This window comes from Pelophylax lessonae, assembly GCF_965119305.1.
Source record: "Pelophylax lessonae genome assembly, chromosome: 3".
NCBI lineage: Eukaryota > Metazoa > Chordata > Amphibia > Anura > Ranidae > Pelophylax > Pelophylax lessonae.
Genome location: NC_138770.1, coordinates 679,914,055 through 679,936,598, shown reverse-complemented (window position 1 = coordinate 679,936,598; position 22,544 = coordinate 679,914,055). Strand labels below are relative to the sequence as shown.

General features: G+C 45.0%; 1 protein-coding gene across 2 annotated transcripts in view; it reads right to left on the bottom strand.

Moving 5' to 3' along the window:
- The window catches only part of LOC309549185 (ALK tyrosine kinase receptor-like), a 1,241,121-nt gene that overhangs the window by 58,561 nt on the left and 1,160,016 nt on the right, over positions 1-22,544 (bottom strand). For both annotated transcript variants that reach the window (XM_082249296.1, XM_082249297.1), the window contains one exon: positions 8,975-9,072. In XM_082249296.1, the coding sequence (XP_082105422.1) occupies positions 8,975-9,072 (98 nt within the window). The remainder of the gene's footprint in view (positions 1-8,974; positions 9,073-22,544) is intronic.

The window sequence follows — 22,544 nt, the reverse complement described above, 5'->3', positions numbered from 1 at the left end:
AATCCCTTTCCTCAGATACTGAGGTCAGGACTGTGTCACATATTCTATATTCTGCCCTTGGGTTTTTACGCCCCAGGTGCATTATCTTGCACTTATCCACATTAAATTTCAGTTGCCAGAGTTCTGACCATTCTTCTAGTTTTCCTAAATCCTTTTCCATTTGGCGTTTCCCTCCAGGAACATCAACCCTGTTACATATCTTTGTGTCATCAGCAAAAAGACAAACCTTACCATCGAGGCCTTTTGCAATATCACTTATGAAGATATTAAACAAAATTGGTCCCAGTACAGATCCCTGAGGTACCCCACTGGTAACATGACCTTGTTCTGAATGTTCTCCATTGACTACAACCCTCTGTTGTCTGTCACTCAGCCACTGCCTAATCCACTCAACAATATGGGAGTCCATGCTCAATGACTGCAGTTTATTGATAAGTCTTCTATGTGGGACAGTGTCAAAAGCCTTACTAAAATCTAGATACGCAATGTCTGCTGCACCTCCACCGTCTATTATTTTAGTCACCCAGTCAAAAAATGTATAAGATTTGTTTGACATGATCTCCCTAAAGTAAAACCATGTTGTTTTTCATCTTGCAATCCATGGGATTTAAGATGTTCCACAATCCTATCCTTTAATAGGGTTTCCATTAATTTGCCTACTATTGATGTCAGACTCACTGGTCTATAGTTGCTCGATTCCTCCCTACTACCTTTCTTGTGAATGGGCACGACATTTGCCAATTTCCAATCTTCCGGGACGACTCCTGTTACTAATGATTGGTTAAATAAATCTGTTAATGGTTTTGCCAGCTCACCACTAAGCTCTTTTAATAATTTTGGGTGTATCTCATCAGGACCCTGTGACTGATTTGTCTTTACTTTAGACAGCAATCTTAGAACGTCTTCCTCTGTAAAGACACATGCATCAAACGATTCATTAGTCATCCTTTCAAGTGGAGGTCCTTCTCCTTCTTTTTCTTCTGTAAAAACTGAACAGAAGTATTCATTAAGGCAGTCGGCTAGCCCTTTATTCTCTTCTACATACCTTCTGTACTTTGTTTTTAATTTAGTTATTCCTTGTTTTAATTTCCTTTTTTCATTTATATATCTGAAGAATGTCTTATCCCCCTTTTTCATAGACTGAGCTAGTTTTTCTTCTGCCTGCGCTTTAGAAGTTCTTATAACTTGCTTGGCCTCTTTCTGCCTAATCTTGTAGATTTCCTTATCTTCATTGCTCTGGGTTTTTTTATAATTACAAAATGCTAGCTTTTTATTTTTAATGATTTGGGCCACTTCTGCTGAGTACCACAGTGGTCTCTTCCTTTTTTTGCTTTTACTGACAAGTCTAATGCAATTTTCTGTTGCCTTCAATAATGCACCTTTTAAGTAGTCCCATTTCTCCTGGACTCCATGTAATCCGTTCCATTCTGATAAGGACTCATTTATGATTAATTTCATTTTTGAAAAGTCTGTTCTTCTAAAATCTAAAACTTTTGTTTTTGTGTGGTGTGACTCTTTCACAGTTCTTATATTAAACCACACTGACTGGTGATCACTAGATCCCAAGGTTTCGCCTACAATGACATCATATACCGAATCCCCATTAGTGAATACCAAATCCAAAATGGCCTCCCTCCAGGTTGGCTCCTCAACCACTTGTTGCAGAGACAACCCCAGTAGGGAATTTAGAATATCTGTACTCCTGGTAGAACTTGCTATTTTGGTTTTCCAGTTTATATCTGGAAGATTGAAATCTCCCATAATGATAACTTCTCCTTTCATTGTCATTTTAGCTATTTCTTCAACTAGTAGATCATCTAGTTCTTTAACTTGACCAGGTGGTCTATATATCACACCTACATGAGTTACTGCATGATTAGCAAACTGCAACGTAACCCAAACTGACTCTATGTTGGCTTCACCAACTTGTATTAGGTTAGATTTAATGCTATCTTTCACATACAGGGCCACTCCTCCTCCTTTCTTGCCTTCTCTGTCTCTTCTGTATAAAGAGTACCCTGGTATGGTTATGTCCCAGTCATTTCTTTCATTAAACCATGTCTCCGCACAGCCACTAAATCTACATTCTCAGATGCCATTATTGACCCAAGTTCATTGATTTTTTTTACCTAAACTGAGAGCATTTGTAGACAGGACTTATCATTTCTTAACCTCTGTGCTTCTGACCTGTTCTGGCATTGTTTCGGGGGGCAATTGGACTCTTGTATTTTCACTCTTTTGCCCCCCCTTCCTAGTTTAAATACTCCTTCGCAAATTCTTGGAGTTGTTCACTAAGTACATTTGTTCCTTTGAGAGAAAGATGCAAACCATCTTTTTTGTACAGTTCCTTTGTATTCCAAGAAGAGCTATCATGAGAAACAAAGCCAAATCCTTGCTCTTGACACCATTTACTAAGCCATATGTTGAACTCCTTTATGCGCCTCTGCCTATCATTCTGAACATTATGCACAGGCAGAACTTCAGAAAATGAAATGGTGGATGCAAAATCCTGTACGTCATTACCAAGTGTGATAAAAGATTTTTTCACCTCTGACACTTCATTGCAAGCCAGGTCATTTGTCCCTAGATGGACAAGAACATCCACGTCCCCTTCCTGCTTTGCTTGCTTAACAATATATTAATAATACGTCTTCTATCTCGTCTAGCAGTAGCACCAGGGAGACATCTCACAAAACCATTTTCTCCAGGATGGCACATCAATACATGCCATTGCCAGAAGGTTTGCTGTGTCTACCAGCACAGTCTCAGGAGCATGGAGGAGATTCCAGGAGACAGGCAGTTACCAGAAGCGGCTGGTGCTCAAAATTTTTGGGGGGAGGGGCGCAAAAATAAAAATGTAATAGGTATTGTTTCGCAGCAAAAAATGCGGTAAAAAATTGCGTGACTTTGAGGTCATGGCACAGGCATGGCACAGATGATGGTATAGGCATGGCACAGGTGATGGTATAGGCATGGCACAGGTGATGGTACAGGCATGTCAAAGGTCATGGTACAGGAGATGGTATAGGCATGGCACAGGTCATGGTAAGGGCATGACACAGGTCATGGTACAGGCATGGCACAGATGATGGTATAAGCATGGCACAGGTCATGGTACAGGCATGTCACAGGTCATGGTAAGGGCATGGCTTAGGTGATGGTACAGGCATGTCACAGGTGATGGTATAGGCATGTCAAAGGTCATGGTACAGGAGATGGTATAGGCATGGCACAGGTCATGGTAAGGGCATGACACAGGTCATGGTACAGGCATGGCACAGATGATGGTATAAGCATGGCACAGGTCATGGTACAGGCATGTCACAGGTCATGGTAAGGGCATGGCTTAGGTGATGGTACAGGCATGTCACAGGTGATGGTATAGGCATGTCACAGGTCATGGTAAGGGCATGTCACAGGTCATGACACAGGCATGGCACAGGTCATGGTACAGGTATGGCACAGGTTATGGTAAGGGCATGGCACAGGTGATGGTACAGGCATGTCACAGGTGATGGTATAGGCATGTCACAGGTCATGGTAAGGGCATGTCACAGGTCATGACACAGGCATGGCACAGGTCATGGTACAGGCATGGCACAGGTCATGGTAAGGGCATGGCACAGGTCATGGTACAGGCATGTCACAGGTGATGGTACAGGTATGTCATAGGTGATGGTATAGGCATGTCACAGGTGATGGTATAGGCATGTCACAGGTCATGGTATAGGTCATGACACAGGCATGGCACAGGTCATGGTACAGGCATGGCACAGGTCATGGTAAGGGCATGGCACAGGTGATGGCACAGGCATGGCACAGGTCATGGCACAGGCATGTCACAGGTCATGGTAAGGGCATGGCACAATCACATAGAGCTTAATCTTAACATAAGCACCGTTAAAGTTATTTCCCTGAAACATAAGCCCTATTTCATCTCCTCCATGCAACATGATCAAGATGCTAATTAGAGGCAGCAGTGTGCCGTTGTGTAGTAGACACCACAAGGTAGTGATAAGGGCACGCATGTGACAACTGATCACCACAAGGCAGTGATCATCAGTTAACTCTTCATCTTGGGCATGCATCTGACAACCGATGTTTCCTTTAGCATGGGGCCCCCCGGGGTCCCCACTGTAGATAGAGCAGGAGAAAAATACAACACAGCCTGGCAAAGCTAGAGTACAGTTCACACTTTAAAACCTATTCTTATTGCCCCATTGTGTTAACCCCACTTAGATTTCCAGAATAGATCAATGCCTCAGAGTAGTCCATATGGTACAGAATATCAGAGTCCACTCCAGGTTCTTTTAATGCAACAAATAGGCTTTATTGAAGAAGGTCATATATGCCAACAGCCATAAAAGGTAATGGTAGCACTATACTTCAATGGGTTGCAAACATTCTTAATAGCACATTCTCTAGAGGTGGGAGACCTGCACCCTTTCAGAGTGTAGGCAGGTGTCTACCTTTTTACTACTGTTTTGTAATTTTGGTTTTATTTCTTTAAATTGGTGGTTGGTGCATGCAGGGTTAATGCAATAGTGTGACGTGTCTTACCCGTATGTGTTAGACACTTCCATTTTATATTGGCTATATACAAAAGAGAAGCTGACCTCATGGTGCAGTCCTGTGTGGGAGCAGTACCATGAAGAACCTGTGCATTATGTAATCTGTTCTACCAGTAGCTTACCCCTTAAATGGAACAAACAAACAAAGGATTGGGACGAATCACTTACCTGCTCTCCTGGGCTGCCTGCGAGACGTCCACGGCGCGCTGCTCCTCTCCTCAAGTCCTCTTCTTCTTTCTTCTGACGGCGGCGGGAACCAGTCCGGTGGGAAGGTGACGGAGATCGGGTAGTGACGGTGAGTGACTGACGCACGCACCGGCACCGCCCCCAACGACGTCAGCAGGGTCAGGATGTCCTGATTGATGACTGGTCCAGGCTGGAGTCTGGACCAATCACAGCCAGGACATTACAAAAGTGGGGAGTGTCGGGGCGCATTGCTCTGCGCCCTGGTGACCCCCAGAAGGCCGCCTCTGCCCACCGCATGTGGGGTGGAAACACCACCCCCCCCCCCCATAGCCACCACGAGGTCCGGCGCCCCTAGTGGGCAAAAAATAGAATTTTCACAGATGAGAGCAGGTTCACCCTGAGCACATGTGACAGATGTGAAAGGGTCTGGAGAAGCCGTGGAGAACATTATGCTGCCTGTCACATCGTTCAGCATGACTGGTTTGGTGGTGGGTCAGTGATGGTCTGGCGAGGCATATCCATGGAGGGATGGACAGACCTCTACAGGCTAGACAATGGCACCCTGACTGCCATTAGGTATTGGGATGAAATCCTTGGACCCATTTTAAGACCCTACGCTGGTGCAGTGGGTCCTGGGTTCCTCCTGGTGCACGACAATGCCCGGCCTTACAGTGGATATAAAAAAAGTCTACACACCCCTGTTAAAATTTCAGGTTTCTGTGATGTAAAAAAATGAGACAAAGAGAAATTATTTCAGAACATTTTCCACCTTTAATGTGACCTAAAAACTGCAACTAGGTATTTGGAACATTCATATTTCCCTCTACCTTGACGAAGGCCCCTGTTCCAGCTGAAGAAAAACAGCCCAAAGCATGATGCTGCCGCCACCATGCTTCACGGTGGGTAGGGTGTTCTTCTGGTGAATTGCAGTGTTGTTTTTGCGCCAAATATATCTTTTGGATTTATGGCCAAAAAGTTCAACCTTGGTTTCATCAGACCAGAACACATTTTCCCACATGCTTTTGGGAGACTTCAGATGTGTTTTTGCAAAATGTAGCCAGGCTTGGATGTTTTTCCTGGTAAGAAAAGGCTTCCCCCTTGTCACTCTACCCCAGACATATGAAGAATACGGGAGATTGGTGTCACATGGACCACACAGCCAGTACTTGCCACATATTCCTGCAGCTCCTTTAATGTTGCTGTAGCCCTCTTGGCAGCCTCCCTGACCAGTTTTCTTCTCGTCTTTTCATCAATTTCGGAGGGACGTCCCGTTCTTGGTGATGTCACTGTTGTGCCATATTTTCTCCGCTTGATGATGACGGTCCTCACTGTGTTCCATGGTATATCTAATGCCTTGGAAATTCTTTTGTACCCTTCTCCTGACTGATACCTTCTAACAATGAGATCCCTCTGATGCTTTAGAAGATCTCTGAGGACCATGGCTTTTGCTGTAGGATGTGACCAAGAAAATGTCAGGAAAGACCTACTAGAACAGCTGAACTTTATTTGGAGTTAATTAGAGGCACTTTAAATGATGACAGGTGTGTACTGACTCCTATTTGACATAAGTTTGAATGTAAATGCTTAAATCTGAACACAGCTACATCCACCGTTTTAAGAGGGTGTGCACACTTATGCAACCACAATATTTAAGATTTTTATTTATACTCCCCCCTAAAAGATTTCAGTTTGTTTTTCAATTGAGTTGTGCAGTTTATAGGTCACATTAAAGGTGGAAAAAGTTCTGAAATTATTAATCTTTGTCTAGAAACCTGACATTTTAACAGGGGTGTGTAGACTTTTTATAGCCACTGTAAATGGTGAGAGTATGCAGCCAGTTCCTGGAGGATGAAGGAATTGCTACCATTGAATGGCCCCCACGCTCGCCTGACCTAAATCCAAAAGAACACATCTGGGACATTATGTTTCCATCCATTCGACGCCGCCAGGTTGCACCTCAGTCTGTTCAGCTGACGTATATCCTGGTCCAGATCTGGGAGGAAATACCCCAGGACACCATCCGTCATCTCATTAGGAACATGCCCCAATGTTGTTAGGCATGCATACAAGCACGTGGGGACCATACACACTACTGAGGACCATTCTGAGTTGCTGAAATTAAATTTCAGCAAAATGGACTAGCCTGCTGCATCATTTTTCACTTTGATTTTTGGGGTGTCTTTGAATTCAGCCCTCTGTAGGGTGATAATTTTTATTTCCATCAAACAATGTGGCATCCTTTCCTTCCTAATACATTACCCAGTCCATACCAGTATAGATCCTAACACATTAGCCAGTCCATACCAGTATAAAGCCTAACACATTACCCAGCCCATACGATCCTAACACATTACCCAGTCCATACCAGTATAAATCCTAACACATTACCCATTTCATACCAGTATAGATTCTAACACATTACCCAGTCCATACCAGTATAAGTCCTAACACATTACCCAGTCCATACCAGTATAGATCCTAACACATTACCCATTTCATACCAGTATAGATCCTAACACATTACTCAGTCCATACCAGTATAAGTCCTAACACATTACCCAGTCCATACCAGTATAGATCCTAACACATTACCCAGTCCATACCAGTATAAGTCCTAACACATTACCCAGTCCATACCAGTATAGATCCTAACACATTACCCAGTCCATACCAGTATAAATCCTAACACATTACCCATTTCATACCAGTATAGATTCTAACACATTACCCAGTCCATACCAGTATAAGTCCTAACACATTACCCAGTCCATACCAGTATAGATCCTAACACATTACCCAGTCCATACCAGTATAGATCCTAACACATTACCCATTTCATACCAGTATAGATCCTAACACATTACTCAGTCCATACCAGTATAAGTCCTAACACATTACCCAGTCCATACCAGTATAGATCCTAACACATTACCCAGTCTATACCAGTATAGATCCTAACACATTACCCAGTTCATACCAGTATAGATCCTAACACATTACTCAGTCCATACCAGTATAGATCCTATCACATTACCCAGTCCATACCAGTATAGATCCTAACACATTACTCAGTCCATACAAGTATAGATCCTAACACATTACCCAGTCCATACCAGTATAGATCCTAACACATTACCCAGTCCATACCAGTATAGATCCTAACAAATTACCCAGTCCATACCAGTATAGATCCTAACACATTACCCAGTCCATACCAGTATAGATTCTAACACATTACACAGTCCATACCAGTATAGATCCTAACACATTACCCAGTCCATACCAGTATAGATCCTAACACATTACTCAGTCCATACAAGTATAGATCCTAACACATTACCCAGTCCATACCAGTATAGATCCTAACACATTACCCAGTCCATACCAGTATAGATCCTAACACATTACCCAGTCCATACCAGTATAGATCCTAACACATTACCCAGTCCATACCAGTATAGATTCTAACACATTACCCAGTCCATACCAGTATAGATCCTATCACATTACCCAGTCCATACCAGTATAGATCCTAACACATTACTCAGTCCATACCAGTATAGATCCTAACACATTACCCAGTCCATACCAGTCTAGATCCTAACACATTACCCAGCTTATACCAGTATAGATCCTAACACATTACCCAGCTTATACCAGTATAGATCCTAACACATTTCCCAGTCCATACCAGTATAGATATCCAGCATGAGATTTTTCCCCATTGAGATCTGATGTGTTTTCAAAGTGTTCCTTTACTTTAATTTTTTGAGCAGTGTATATATAAACACGATACAGTGATACTATTGCTATAGTGATTTTCGCTATTCATACTTGTTTTTCCTTCTTTCTCCCATCTCAGTGTTGCTGATCTTCTCCAGCCTCTTTCAGACACTTCCTATCTACATGCACTTGTACAGTGTCAGTAAAACATCATTGATCTGGTCTGGCTTTCTGATAGTGACAACACGACTAAGGGTGAGCAATGTGTGTCAACCAGGGAGTTCCCAGATCTGCACAACCACCACAGCCAATAAGAGGCTCCCCCATCGTCATCCTGTCTGCTATTCATTTCAGTTTAAGGCTTCAACAGGAGGATCCTGTTCTGCATATTACGATATGTCAAGGATTAATTTATAGAGACTTGTAATGTTACTGATAGGATCACTTTACATGGACCTCTTGGCCTTCACTGGTCGTATCACCAGATTGGTTACCTGTGAATGAAGTGGTTCTCCTCCAGGTACTGGCAGCCCTTTGCGATGTCACGGGCCACGTTGAGCAGGTCCAGCATACTGAGAGAGGAAGGTTGGTTCTGCAAAGAAATGAAAATTTATTGATACCCCCTGATTGTCCTCCTAGGTCTGCACTGTCGGCCACACACTCTTGATTTAAAAAAATTTGGAATTTGTCACAGCAATCAGCCCCCCCCCCCTCCTCATGGCGTTAATCATTATGAGCAATCAATCTATTAAAATGACCTGCAGAGAGCCCTGATCTCAACCCTTCTGAACACCATTAGGATGGAATGGAACACTGATGGTGAGCCAGGTCTTCTCATCCAACATCAGTGCCTGACCCCACAAATGGAGACAAAATCCCACAGACACCCTCCAAAATCTTCTGGTAACAAAGGGGGTGTGGCAACTCCATATTAATGGCCACAAGAGGGTGGGAGGTGAGGGGATAAGTGGAAGGGTGGAAGAGTGCAAGGGTGGATGGGTGGAAGAGTGTAATGGTGGATGAGTGGAAGGGGGGGGGGTTGTTGTCGAGGGTGAAAAAACAAAATAATAATAGCCAGGTTGGGGGGGGGGCTTTATATTCTCCTGCACAGAGCCCTGACCTTAACCCCCTGAGGGGCGACATGATAGCAATTTATAAATATCTCAATGGGGATCTCAGCTTAGAAAAAGGTTCTTTACTGTTAGGGCTACAAGATTGTGGAATTCTCTACCACAAGAGGTGGTTTCTGCGGGTAGTATGGTGGCTTTCAAAAGACTCTTAGACTTACATCTCAAGGATCAGAACATTCAGGGGTATGAGAGATGATTACAGCCACACACACCTACACAGGAGAACTGGATGGACTATTGTCTTTATTCAATCTCAACTACTATGTAACTATGTAACCCTACTGAACACCATTGGGATGAAATGGAACACCAGTGGTGAGTCAGGTCTTTTCATCCAACATCAGTACCTGACCTCACTAATGGGCAAACGTTCCCCACACACTCCTAAATCATCTGCCCACAAAGGGGGGAAGGGCAAATCCATATTCATGTCCATAAGGAAGCAGGGGGCTTGGGGGTAGGGCAACACCATATTAATGGCCAGGGTGGGGAATGGGCAACTTTATATTCTCCTGCAGAGAGCCCTGACTTCAACCCTACTGAACCATTGGGATGAATTGGAACACCAGTGGTGAGCCAGGTCTTTCCATCCAACATCTGTACCTGACCTAACAAATAGGCACAAATTCCCACACACTCCTAAATCATCTGGCCTCAAAGGGGGAAGGGCAACTCCATATTAATGGCCATAATGGATCAGGGGGGCTTGGGGTTGGACAACACCATATTAATGGCCAGGTTGGGGAATGGGCAACTTTAGATTGTCCTGCACAGAGCCCTGGCCTCAACCCTACTGAACACCTTTGGGATGAATTGGAACGCTGATGGATAGCCAGGTCTTCTCATCCAACGTCAGTACCTGACCTCACAAATGGGGATAAATTCCCACAGACACCCTCCAAAATTTTCTGGCAACAAGAGGGGAAGGGTAACTCCATATTAATGGCCATAGGGGGCAGGAGGGAATGGGTGGGGGGGTTCGAGGGTGGGACAACACGATATTAATGGCCAGGTTTGTGGGGCTAATTTATATTGTCCTGCACAGAGCCCTGATCTCAACCCTACTAAACACTTTTGGGATAAATTGGAACACTGATGGTGAGCCAGGTCTTCTTATCCAACATCAGTACCTGGCCTCACAAATGGACACAAATTCCCACACACTCCAAAATCTTCTGGCCTCAAATGGGGAAAGGGCAACTTCATATTAATGGCCATAAGGCAGCGGGGAGGCTTGGGGGTGGGACAACACCATATTAATGGCCAGGTTAGGGGATGGGCAACTTTAGATTGTCCCGCACAGAGCCCTGGCCTCAACTCTACTAAACACCTTTGGGATGAATTGTAATGCCAACTGCAAACCAGGTCTTTTTTTTTTTTGTTTTGTTTTTTTTGTTGGTGCCCAACGTGGGGCTTGACATGGAAACCAACTCTTCTGATCCAACACCATAACCTGACCTCACAAATGGGCACAAATTCCCACAGGCAGCCTCTAAAATCTTGTGGAAAGTCTTCCCAAAAGAGTGGAGGCTGATGCACAAAGGGGGAAGACTATTGGCCATGGGGGGGGGGGGGGGTGTGATACTCAGGTGTACACAAACTTTGCTATATACTGTGTGTCTAAGAAGAATCATTTTTGATATCATGAGGCAACAAAAATTCTCCATAGCAATCCATGGTCACAGGCTGGTGGCAATGGTAGCTTAGCTCAAGAGCTAAGATGTGGCATGATGTCCTCTACCATGTAGTCATGGGAACTATATACAGTATGTTAACCCTTTGTCACAATATTGAATATGGTTTCATATTTGTTTAATAAACTTTATATATTTTTATAAAAAAAAAAAGAAAAGTTTCTGTATGGTACCATTACGTATATGCCCTTTAAAGTCCTTTGCTACAAAAATTTGTAATTTGGGGTATTACAGGTGGGGTTGGTGTTGGGGTTACAGGGACTCCTAATATTAGGTTTACAGGAAGGCTTAGTGTTGGGGTTACAGGGAGTGTTAGTGTTGGGGTTACGGGGAGTGTTAGTGTTGGGGTTACGGAGAGTGTTAGTGTTGGGGTTACGGAGAGTGTTAGTGTTGGGGTTACTGGGAGTGTTAGTGTTGGGGTTACGGAGAGTGTTAGTGTTGGGGTTACGGAGAGTGTTAGTGTTGGGGTTACTGGGAGTGTTAGTGTTGGGGTTACGGAGAGTGTTAGTGTTGGGGTTACTGGGAGTGTTAGTGTTGGGGTTACTGGGAGTGTTAGTGTTGGGGTTACTGGGAGTGTTAGTGTTAGGATTACAGATAGGGTTAGTGTTAGGATTACAGATAGGGTTAGTGTTAGGATTACGGGGAGTGTTAGTGTTGAGGTTACAGGGAAGATTAGTGTTAGGGTTACAGGAAGGGTTAGTGTTGGGGTTACTGGGAGGGTTAGTGTTGGGGTTACAGGAAGGGTTAGTGTGGAGGTTACAGGGAAGGTTAGTGTTAGGGTTACAGGAAGGCTTAGTGTTGGGGTTACAGGGAGTGTTAGTGTTGGGGTTACCGGGAGTGTTAGTGTTGGGGTTACCAGGAGGGTTAGTGTTGGGGTTACCGGGAGGGTTAGTGTTAGGATTACGGGGAGTGTTAGTGTTAGGATTACGGGGAGTGTTAGTGTTGTGGTTACAAGGAGGGTTAGTATTGGGGTTACAGTTAGGGTTAGTGTTGGGGTTGCAGGAAGGGTTAGTGTTAGGTTTACAGGGAGGGTTGTTGTTGGGGTTACAGGAAGGATTAGTGTTGGAGTTATAGGGAAGGTTAGTGTTAGGGTTACAGGGAAGGTAATATTAGGGGTTACAGAGAGGGTTGCTGGAAGGGAATTGCTCTCTATGTTGGGACCTGCACTGAGAACTAACAGTGCTAATCCCTTGGCATACAATGCTAACATAGCATGATTATCTGGGTGGGAAGGGGCCACATACAAAGTCTATGTTTATGGTGGGGTTATAGACCCATGGAGCCCATAAAAGGCCAGTCCCCCCACAACTGAAATTTTAGCCATCGGTAAACCATCCACTATTTTTATATGTCTCGGGCACCACAGTGGCAAGTATGTTCCTCTAAAGTTGCCAGTGGACCCGTAACTACCAGTTAAAGTGAAAAATTCAGCAGGACTTCATAAAGGTCACCAGTGGGCAGAGATGTATATCCATGTATAGAGATCTCAGGGCCAGGACAAGGGATGGGCAAGAGGGACAGCCGCCCAGGGTGCTGCCCCCTCACTGCACGCTCCAGATCTGCGGTCACACTGTGGCAGCTGACAAAAAAAAAAAACACAACATGCATGTGCAACTACCTTCTAAATGCTAGAAAGCAAGCGATTGGCCATGCATGTGCAGTGCACACTCTATGCCAACCATGCACAGCCCGAGCAAAGGGGGCAGAAAATGGGCGCAGGGCATTAGCAGTGGGTGAGGGGGGTGCAGTTCCTTGCCCTGAGCACTGGGCAAACCTGTCCCGGTACTGAAGGCTCTCAGTCCATAAACATGTGGACAGAAAGCTCAGCTTTGGGTGGACCAATCCTATCCTGGTAATGTCACATACAGTGCTTTAAAAATTCTGTTCTCCAAACAAAATTAGGTGGAAAAAATAATAATGGAACCTTATTATGCCGGCAGACACAAATGTGATAAAATGGAGTAATGCGGTTCCCTGGAATTAGAGGCCATTTCCTTGTTCTCATTTCTTGGAGAACCGCTGTGTTAATGGGCCTGAAAGTTCCATAAAATGGAGGCTGTTGTGCTAAGGACTATTTATGAGAGTAATTGTCTCTGACAATGCCAGGCTGGCAGGCTGACGGAGAATTAGGGAGAGAGAAGTAAAGCGGCCAGCGGGGTTCCATCAAACTGCTGGAACGGGGACCATTCTTCTTCCAGGCCCGGACAGCTGCCAATTCCTGGAAATAAACATCTGCTGGTAGACTCTTAGGTGCCAAGACCCCGAGGGGGAGCCGGGAGTTATATAGCGACATGTTCGGATAACGTCTCTGCGTCCCCGCACTCCATAAAGCTGCACAGGCTGAAAGACGCTTACATCCAATAGGTTGTCCATCTTTAAATACCTTTAATTTGTCGGTTCGCTCACGATCTGCGGCAAATTTTATTACTTTGCTTGTCGTATTTTTCCTTCTGGGATTCTGACCACATCTTTATATCAAGGGCAGAGTGACGGCTCAGTGTTGGGCGCTGGGATGCTGGCATATACAGTACTTCCAGCAAGTTACTGTCTGCATGGAATCTGTAGGCTCTCCCTGAATGGTTGAGCTTTTCAACCCTGAATGGTGGAGCTTTCTCCTAGAATCCATAGAGACCCTGTTAGGTTAAAGTAAATGCTGACTAAAATTAAAAATGGGAAACTCTCGTACCTGACCTCCTGAAAATTCTAATTAATTGACTGTTATAATGACTCTCTGGCTGCCAAATCATAGAGAAAGATCATGTTTTCAATGATTGTCTGTGAAAAGAAGAGGAACATCAGGGAAGAGGAGAGGAAAATCTGAGAAGAAATGAGGATTGCCTGAGAAGAGAAGAGGAATGTGAGAAAAGAAGAGAAACATGTGGGAAGAGAAGAGGAACAATTGGGAAGAGAAGAGGAACAATTGGGAAGAGAAGAGGAACAATTGGGAAGAGAAGAGGAACAATTGGGAAGAGAAGAGGAACAATTGGGAAGAGAAGAGGAACATGTGGGAAGAGAAGAGAAACATGTGGGAAGAGAAGAGAAACGTGTGGGAAGAGAAGAGAAACATGTGATAAGAGAAGAGGAACAATTGGGAAGAGAAGAGGAACATGTGGGAAGAGAAGAGAAACATGTGGGAACAGAAGAGGAACATGTGGGAAGAGAAGAGGAACATGTGGGAAGAGAAGAGAAACATGTGGGAAGAGAAGAGGAACATGTGGGAAGAGAAGAGAAACATGTGGGAAGAGAAGAAGAATATGTGGGAAGAGAAGAGGAACATGTGGGAAGAGAAGAGGAACATGTGGGAAGAGAAGAGAAACATGTGGGAAGAGAAGAGAAACATGTGGGAAGAGAAGAGGAACATGTGGGAAGAGAAGAGGAACAATTGGGAAGAGAAGAGGAACATCAGGGAAGAGGAAAGGAAAATCTGAGAAGAAATGAGGATTGCCTGAGAAGAGAAGAGGAATGTGAGAAAAGAAGAGAAACATGTGGGAAGAGAAGAGGAACATGTGGGAAGAGAAGAGGAACATGTGGGAAGAGAAGAGGAACATGTGGGAAGAGAAGAGGAACATGTGGGAAGAGAAGAGAAACATGTGGGAAGAGAAGAGAAACATGTGGGAAGAGAAGAGGAACATGTGGGAAGAGAAGAGGAACAATTGGGAAGAGAAGAGGAACATGTGGGAAGAGAAGAGGAACAATTGGGAAGAGAAGAGGAACATGTGGGAAGAGAAGAGGAACATGTAGGAAGAGAAGAGAAACATGTGGGAAGAGAAGAAGAATATGTGGGAAGAGAATAGGAACAATTGGGAAGAGAAGAGGAACATCAGGGAAGAGGAAAGGAAAATCTGAGAAGAAATGAGGATTGCCTGAGAAGAAAAGAGGAATGTGAGAAAAGAAGAGAAACATGTGGGAAGAGAAGAGGAACATGTGGGAAGAGAAGAGGAACAATTGGGAAGAGAAGAGGAACATGTGGGAAGAGAAGAGGAACAATTGGGAAGAGAAGAAGAACATGTGGGAAGAGAAGAGGAACATGTGGGAAGAGAAGAGAAACATGTGGGAAGAGAAGAGGAACATGTGGGAAGAGAAGAGGAACAATTGGGAAGAGAAGAGGAACATGTGGGAAGAGAAGAGAAACATGTGGGAAGAGAAGAGAAACATGTGGGAAGAGAAGAGGAACATGTGGGAAGAGAAGAGGAACATGTGGGAAGAGAAGAGGAACATGTGGGAAGAGAAGAGGAACAATTGGGAAGAGAAGAGGAACATGTGGGAAGAGAAGAGAAACATGTGGGAACAGAAGAGGAACATGTGGGAAGAGAAGAGGAACATGTGGGAAGAGAAGAAGAATATGTGGGAAGAGAAGAAGAATATGTGGGAAGAGAAGAGAAACATGTGGGAAGAGAAGAGGAACATGTAGGAAGAGAAGAGAAACATGTGGGAAGAGAAGAAGAATATGTGGGAAGAGAAGAGGAACATGTGGGAAGAGAAGAGGAACATGTGGGAAGAGAAGAGAAACATGTGGGAAGAGAAGAGGAACATGTGGGAAGAGAAGAGAAACATGTGGGAAGAGAAGAAGAATATGTGGGAAGAGAAGAGGAACATGTGGGAAGAGAAGAGAAACATGTGGGAAGAGAAGAGAAACATGTGGGAAGAGAAGAGGAACATGTGGGAAGAGAAGAGGAACATGTGGGAAGAGAAGAAGAATATGTGGGAAGAGAAGAGGAACATGTGGGAAGAGAAGAGAAACATGTGGGAAGAGAAGAAGAATATGTGGGAAGAGAAGAGAAACATGTGGGAAGAGAAGAGGAACATGTGGGAAGAGAAGAGGAACATGTAGGAAGAGAAGAGAAACATGTGGGAAGAGAAGAGGAACATGTGGGAAGAGAAGAGGAACAATTGGGAAGAGAAGAGGAACATCAGGGAAGAGGAAAGGAAAATCTGAGAAGAAATGAGGATTGCCTGAGAAGAGAAGAGGAATGTGAGAAAAGAAGAGAAACATGTGGGAACAGAAGAGGAACATGTGGGAAGAGAAGAGGAACATGTGGGAAGAGAAGAGAAACATGTGGGAAGAGAAGAGAAACATGTGGGAAGAGAAGAGGAACATGTGGGAAGAGAAGAGGAACAATTGGGAAGAGAAGAGGAACATGTGGGAAGAGAAGAGGAACAATTGGGAAGAGAAGAGGAACATGTGGGAAGAGAAGAGAAACATGTGGGAACAGAAGAGGAACATGTGGGGAGAGAAGAGGAACATGTGGGAAGAGAAGAGGAACATGTGGGAAGAGAAGAGGAACATGTGGGAAGAGAAGAAGAATATGTGGGAAGAGAAGAGGAACAATTGGGAAGAGAAGAGGAACATCAGGGAAGAGGAAAGGAAAATCTGAGAAGAAATGAGGATTGCCTGAGAAGAGAAGAGGAATGTGAGAAAAGAAGAGAAACATGTGGGAAGAGAAGAGGAACATGTGGGAAGAGAAGAGGAACAATTGGGAAGAGAAGAGGAACATGTGGGAAGAGAAGAGGAACATGTGGGAAGAGAAGAGAAACATGTGGGAAGAGAAGAGGAACATGTGGGAAGAGAAGAGGAACATGTGGGAAGAGAAGAGGAACAATTGGGAAGAGAAGAGGAACATGTGGGAAGAGAAGAGAAACATGTGGGAACAGAAGAGGAACATGTGGGAAGAGAAGAGGAACATGTGGGAAGAGAAGAGAAACATGTGGGAAGAGAAGAAGAATATGTGGGAAGAGAAGAAGAATATGTGGGAAGAGAAGAGAAACATGTGGGAAGAGAAGAGGAACATGTAGGAAGAGAAGAGAAACATGTGGGAAGAGAAGAAGAATATGTGGGAAGAGAAGAGGAACATGTGGGAAGAGAAGAGGAACATGTGGGAAGAGAAGAGAAACATGTGGGAAGAGAAGAGGAACATGTGGGAAGAGAAGAGAAACATGTGGGAAGAGAAGAAGAATATGTGGGAAGAGAAGAGGAACATGTGGGAAGAGAAGAGAAACATGTGGGAAGAGAAGAGGAACATGTGGGAAGAGAAGAGGAACATGTGGGAAGAGAAGAAGAATATGTGGGAAGAGAAGAGGAACATGTGGGAAGAGAAGAGAAACATGTGGGAAGAGAAGAAGAATATGTGGGAAGAGAAGAGGAACATGTGGGAAGAGAAGAGGAACATGTAGGAAGAGAAGAGAAACATGTGGGAAGAGAAGAGGAACATGTGGGAAGAGAAGAGAAACATGTGGGAAGAGAAGAAGAATATGTGGGAAGAGAAGAGGAACATGTGGGAAGAGAAGAGAAACATGTGGGAAGAGAAGAGAAACATGTGGGAAGAGAAGAGGAACATGTGGGAAGAGAAGAGGAACAATTGGGAAGAGAAGAGGAACATCAGGGAAGAGGAAAGGAAAATCTGAGAAGAAATGAGGATTGCCTGAGAAGAGAAGAGGAATGTGAGAAAAGAAGAGAAACATGTGGGAACAGAAGAGGAACATGTGGGAAGAGAAGAGGAACAATTGGGAAGAGAAGAGGAACATGTGGGAAGAGAAGAGGAACATGTGGGAAGAGAAGAGGAACATGTGGGAAGAGAAGAGAAACATGTGGGAAGAGAAGAAGAATATGTGGGAAGAGAAGAAGAATATGTGGGAAGAGAAGAGAAACATGTGGGAAGAGAAGAGGAACAATTGGGAAGAGAAGAGGAACATGTGGGAAGAGAAGAGAAACATGTGGGAACAGAAGAGGAACATGTGGGAAGAGAAGAGGAACATGTGGGAAGAGAAGAGAAACATGTGGGAAGAGAAGAAGAATATGTGGGAAGAGAAGAAGAATATGTGGGAAGAGAAGAGAAACATGTGGGAAGAGAAGAGGAACATGTAGGAAGAGAAGAGAAACATGTGGGAAGAGAAGAAGAATATGTGGGAAGAGAAGAGGAACATGTGGGAAGAGAAGAGAAACATGTGGGAAGAGAAGAGGAACATGTGGGAAGAGAAGAGAAACATGTGGGAAGAGAAGAAGAATATGTGGGAAGAGAAGAGGAACATGTGGGAAGAGAAGAGAAACATGTGGGAAGAGAAGAGAAACATGTGGGAAGAGAAGAGGAACATGTGGGAAGAGAAGAGGAACATGTGGGAAGAGAAGAAGAATATGTGGGAAGAGAAGAGGAACATGTGGGAAGAGAAGAGAAACATGTGGGAAGAGAAGAAGAATATGTGGGAAGAGAAGAGGAACATGTGGGAAGAGAAGAGGAACATGTAGGAAGAGAAGAGAAACATGTGGGAAGAGAAGAGGAACATGTGGGAAGAGAAGAGAAACATGTGGGAAGAGAAGAAGAATATGTGGGAAGAGAAGAGGAACATGTGGGAAGAGAAGAGAAACATGTGGGAAGAGAAGAGAAACATGTGGGAAGAGAAGAGGAACACGTGGGAAGAGAAGAGGAACAATTGGGAAGAGAAGAGGAACATCAGGGAAGAGGAAAGGAAAATCTGAGAAGAAATGAGGATTGCCTGAGAAGAGAAGAGGAATGTGAGAAAATAAGAGAAACATGTGGGAACAGAAGAGGAACATGTGGGAAGAGAAGAGGAACATGTGGGAAGAGAAGAGAAACATGTGGGAAGAGAAGAGAAACATGTGGGAAGAGAAGAGGAACATGTGGGAAGAGAAGAGGAACAATTGGGAAGAGAAGAGGAACATGTGGGAAGAGAAGAGAAACATGTGGGAACAGAAGAGGAACATGTGGGGAGAGAAGAGGAACATGTGGGAAGAGAAGAGGAACATGTGGGAAGAGAAGAGAAACATGTGGGAAGAGAAGAGAAACATGTGGGAAGAGAAGAGGAACATGTGGGAAGAGAAGAAGAATATGTGGGAAGAGAAGAGAAACATGTGGGAAGAGAAGAGGAACATGTGGGGAGAGAAGAGGAACATGTGGGAAGAGAAGAGGAACATGTGGGAAGAGAAGAGAAACATGTGGGAAGAGAAGAGGAACATGTGGGAAGAGAAGAAGAATATGTGGGAAGAGAAGAGGAACAATTGGGAAGAGAAGAGGAACATCAGGGAAGAGGAAAGGAAAATCTGAGAAGAAATGAGGATTGCCTGAGAAGAGAAGAGGAATGTGAGAAAAGAAGAGAAACATGTGGGAAGAGAAGAGGAACAATTGGGAAGAGAAGAGGAACATGTGGGAAGAGAAGAGGAACATGTGGGAAGAGAAGAAGAACATGTGGGAAGAGAAGAGGAACATGTGGGAAGAGAAGAGAAACATGTGGGAAGAGAAGAGGAACATGTGGGAATAGAGGAGGAACATGTGGGAAGAGAAGAGGAACATGTGGGAAGAGAAGAAAACATCTAGGAAAAGAAGAAGAGGAACATTAGGGAAGAGAAGAGGAACATGTAGGAAAAGAAGATGAACATCTGGGGAGAGAAGAAGAACGTTAGGGAAGAGAAGAGGAACATGTAGGAAGAGAGGAGGAACATCTAGGAAAATGAGAGGGACATTAGGGAAGAGAAGAGGAACATCTGGGAAGAGAAGAGGAACATTAGGGAAGAGAAGAGGAATATGTGGGAAGAGAAGAAGAACATGTCGGAAAAGCAGTGGTCCCTCTGCATAGGTCTGCTGAGTCTCACCTGTTGTTCTACAAGCAGCAAAATTTGTGCTCCCTGTTGACTGGAATAGTTTAGCCCAGGGGTCTCCAAACGATGGTCCTCCAGTTGTTCAGCAACTACAATTCCCATCATGCCTAGTTATGTCTGTGAATGTCAGAGTTTTACAATGCCTCATGGGATGTGTAGTTCCACAACAGCTGGAGGGCCGTAGTTTGGAGTTCCCTGGTCTAGCCTATATGTACAATGAATGTAATAATTCCATGTATAAGGAAAACTTAGGTTGACCTCTTTTCCTGTTGTCGGTGGAAGGTTACAGTCGTAGTGGTGCAGGCATCTATATTAATAAAACGCAAGTGTCCCTGCGTCCGCTTTCCCTGTGTCCGTGGAAATGCGCTACTGCGCATGTGCCTCACGGATCCCCGCCCACTTCACTTCCTCCTCAGTCGGCTGGCGTTCCGATCTGTGGAGACTGCCACAACCCCCCCCCCGGAGTGCAGAGAATGCGGCCGGCCCGCGGCCTTTAGGAGAACACGGGGATCGGGCCTGCACGGGGCGCCCAAGTGTCTGTCCTGCGGAGGCAATGAAGGAGCTTCAGCACCTCGGACAGCTCAGTGAACGCCCATAGACAGGCAATGGAGAGCTCTGGCTGTACAGGGATCCATGGAGAGCTCTGGCTCTATAGGGATCAGTGGCATTTAGTGGAGAGCTCTGTAGAAGTACGACTTGCAGGAGCTAATAAATGTTCTCATGGCAGACAACACTGTGCCATGTCAATTACATAAAGCCTAATAACTACCTCTGAGCCTCTACTGACAGCACTTTTCAATAAATAATGACACTTGATAGAAAGCAAAATTTTACCCAGCTGCCAGTCATTATTAACCATGTACTGTATGATCCAGAGAGAACAGCCAGAGACAATACTGGGCTTCACCTGTTACACGCAGATGACCACACACTACTACTACTACAACCACTACTATTACTACTACTACTACAACATCCCCTACTACATACACTGAATTCATACAACTTTTAATCAGATAGATAGATAGATATTAGCTATATTAGCTGATCATCACCCTAGCTTTAATCTATATTAATAAAACCCATGTGTCTCTGCGTCCGCCCCTGTGTCCGTGGAATTGCACTACTGCGCATGTGCCCCACGGATCCCCGCCCACTTCACTTCCTCCTCAGGATTGGCTGGCATTCCAATCTGTGGACACTGCCACCCCCGGAGTGCGGAGACTGCGGCCGGCCCGCGGCCTTTAGGAGAGCCCGGGGATCGGGCCTGCACGTGGCGCCCAGGATGACGGACACCCTACGGCGGGTGAAGGTCTACACCCTGAACGAGGACCGGCAGTGGGATGAGAGAGAGAGAGAGGGATGAGAGAGAGATGAGATAGAGAGAGAGAGAGGGGGATGAGATAGAGAGAGAGAGAGGGATGAGAGAGAGGGAGAGAGGGATGAGAGAGAGAGAGAGAGAGAGAGGGATGAGAGAGAGAGAGAGAGAGAGAGAGAGAGAGAGAGAGAGGGATGAGAGAGAGAGAGAGAGAGAGGGATGAGAGAGAGAGAGAGAGAGGGATGAGAGAGAGAGAGAGAGAGATGGATGAGAGAGAGAGAGAGAGAGAGAGATGAGAGAGAGAGAGAGAGAGAGAGGGGGGGATGAGAGAGAGAGAGGGATGAGAGAGAGAGAGAGAGAGAGAGAGAGAGAGAGAGAGGGATGAGAGAGAGAGGGATGAGAGAGAGAGGGATGAGAGAGAGAGGGATGAGAGAGAGAGAGAGAGAGATTAGAGAGAGGGATGAGAGAGAGAGAGAGAGAGAGAGGGGGGGTGAGAATGATGAGAAAGAGAGAGAGAGGGATGAGAGAGAGAGGGAGGGATGAGAGAGAGAGAGGGAGGGATGAGAAAGAGAGAGAGGGAGGGATGAGAGAGAGAGAGAGGGAGGGATGAGAGAGAGAGAGATATGAGAGAGAGAGAGATATGAGAGAGAGAGAGATATGAGAGAGAGAGGGATGAGAGAGAGGGATGAGAGAGAGAGAGGGATAAGAGAGGGATGAGAGAGGGATGAGAGAGAGAGACGGATGAGAGAGAGAGGGATGAGAGAGGGAGAGAGAGAGGGAGAGAGAGAACTGGGAATAATTGGAGTTTTCGAGCACTTGGTGTTTTCACAAAACACCGGCAGCCTATACCCCCGAGTACATGGTATAATTAGTGCAGATTCTTACTCCGCCCGGTAGTTGTCGCCGCCTTGGAGGCGGTCATGTGTTTGGTTACTAGCGGGCGGTGTAAGAATCTGCACTAATTATACCATGTACTCGGGGGTATAGGCTGCCGGTGTTGTGTGAAAACACCAAGTGCTCGAAATCTCCAATTATTCCCAGGGTACACTCACCGGAAATAACGTGGTTGGAGATTTCGGCAGGTTGGAGTTTTTGGCAGGACACTGGCCTGCACACCCGACATCCATCTACAATCTGGGGGAGGAGCCAGGCCCTGCACCGCCCCCTACCGGGCATGCACACACAGCACAGCACTTCCGGGAATATCACCGACATATACCATGATCCCTCCACACTATACATGATATCACTGACATATACTGCCACATTGTATCATTATATACATATTCTAGCGCCCGTTAATTTAACGGGCTT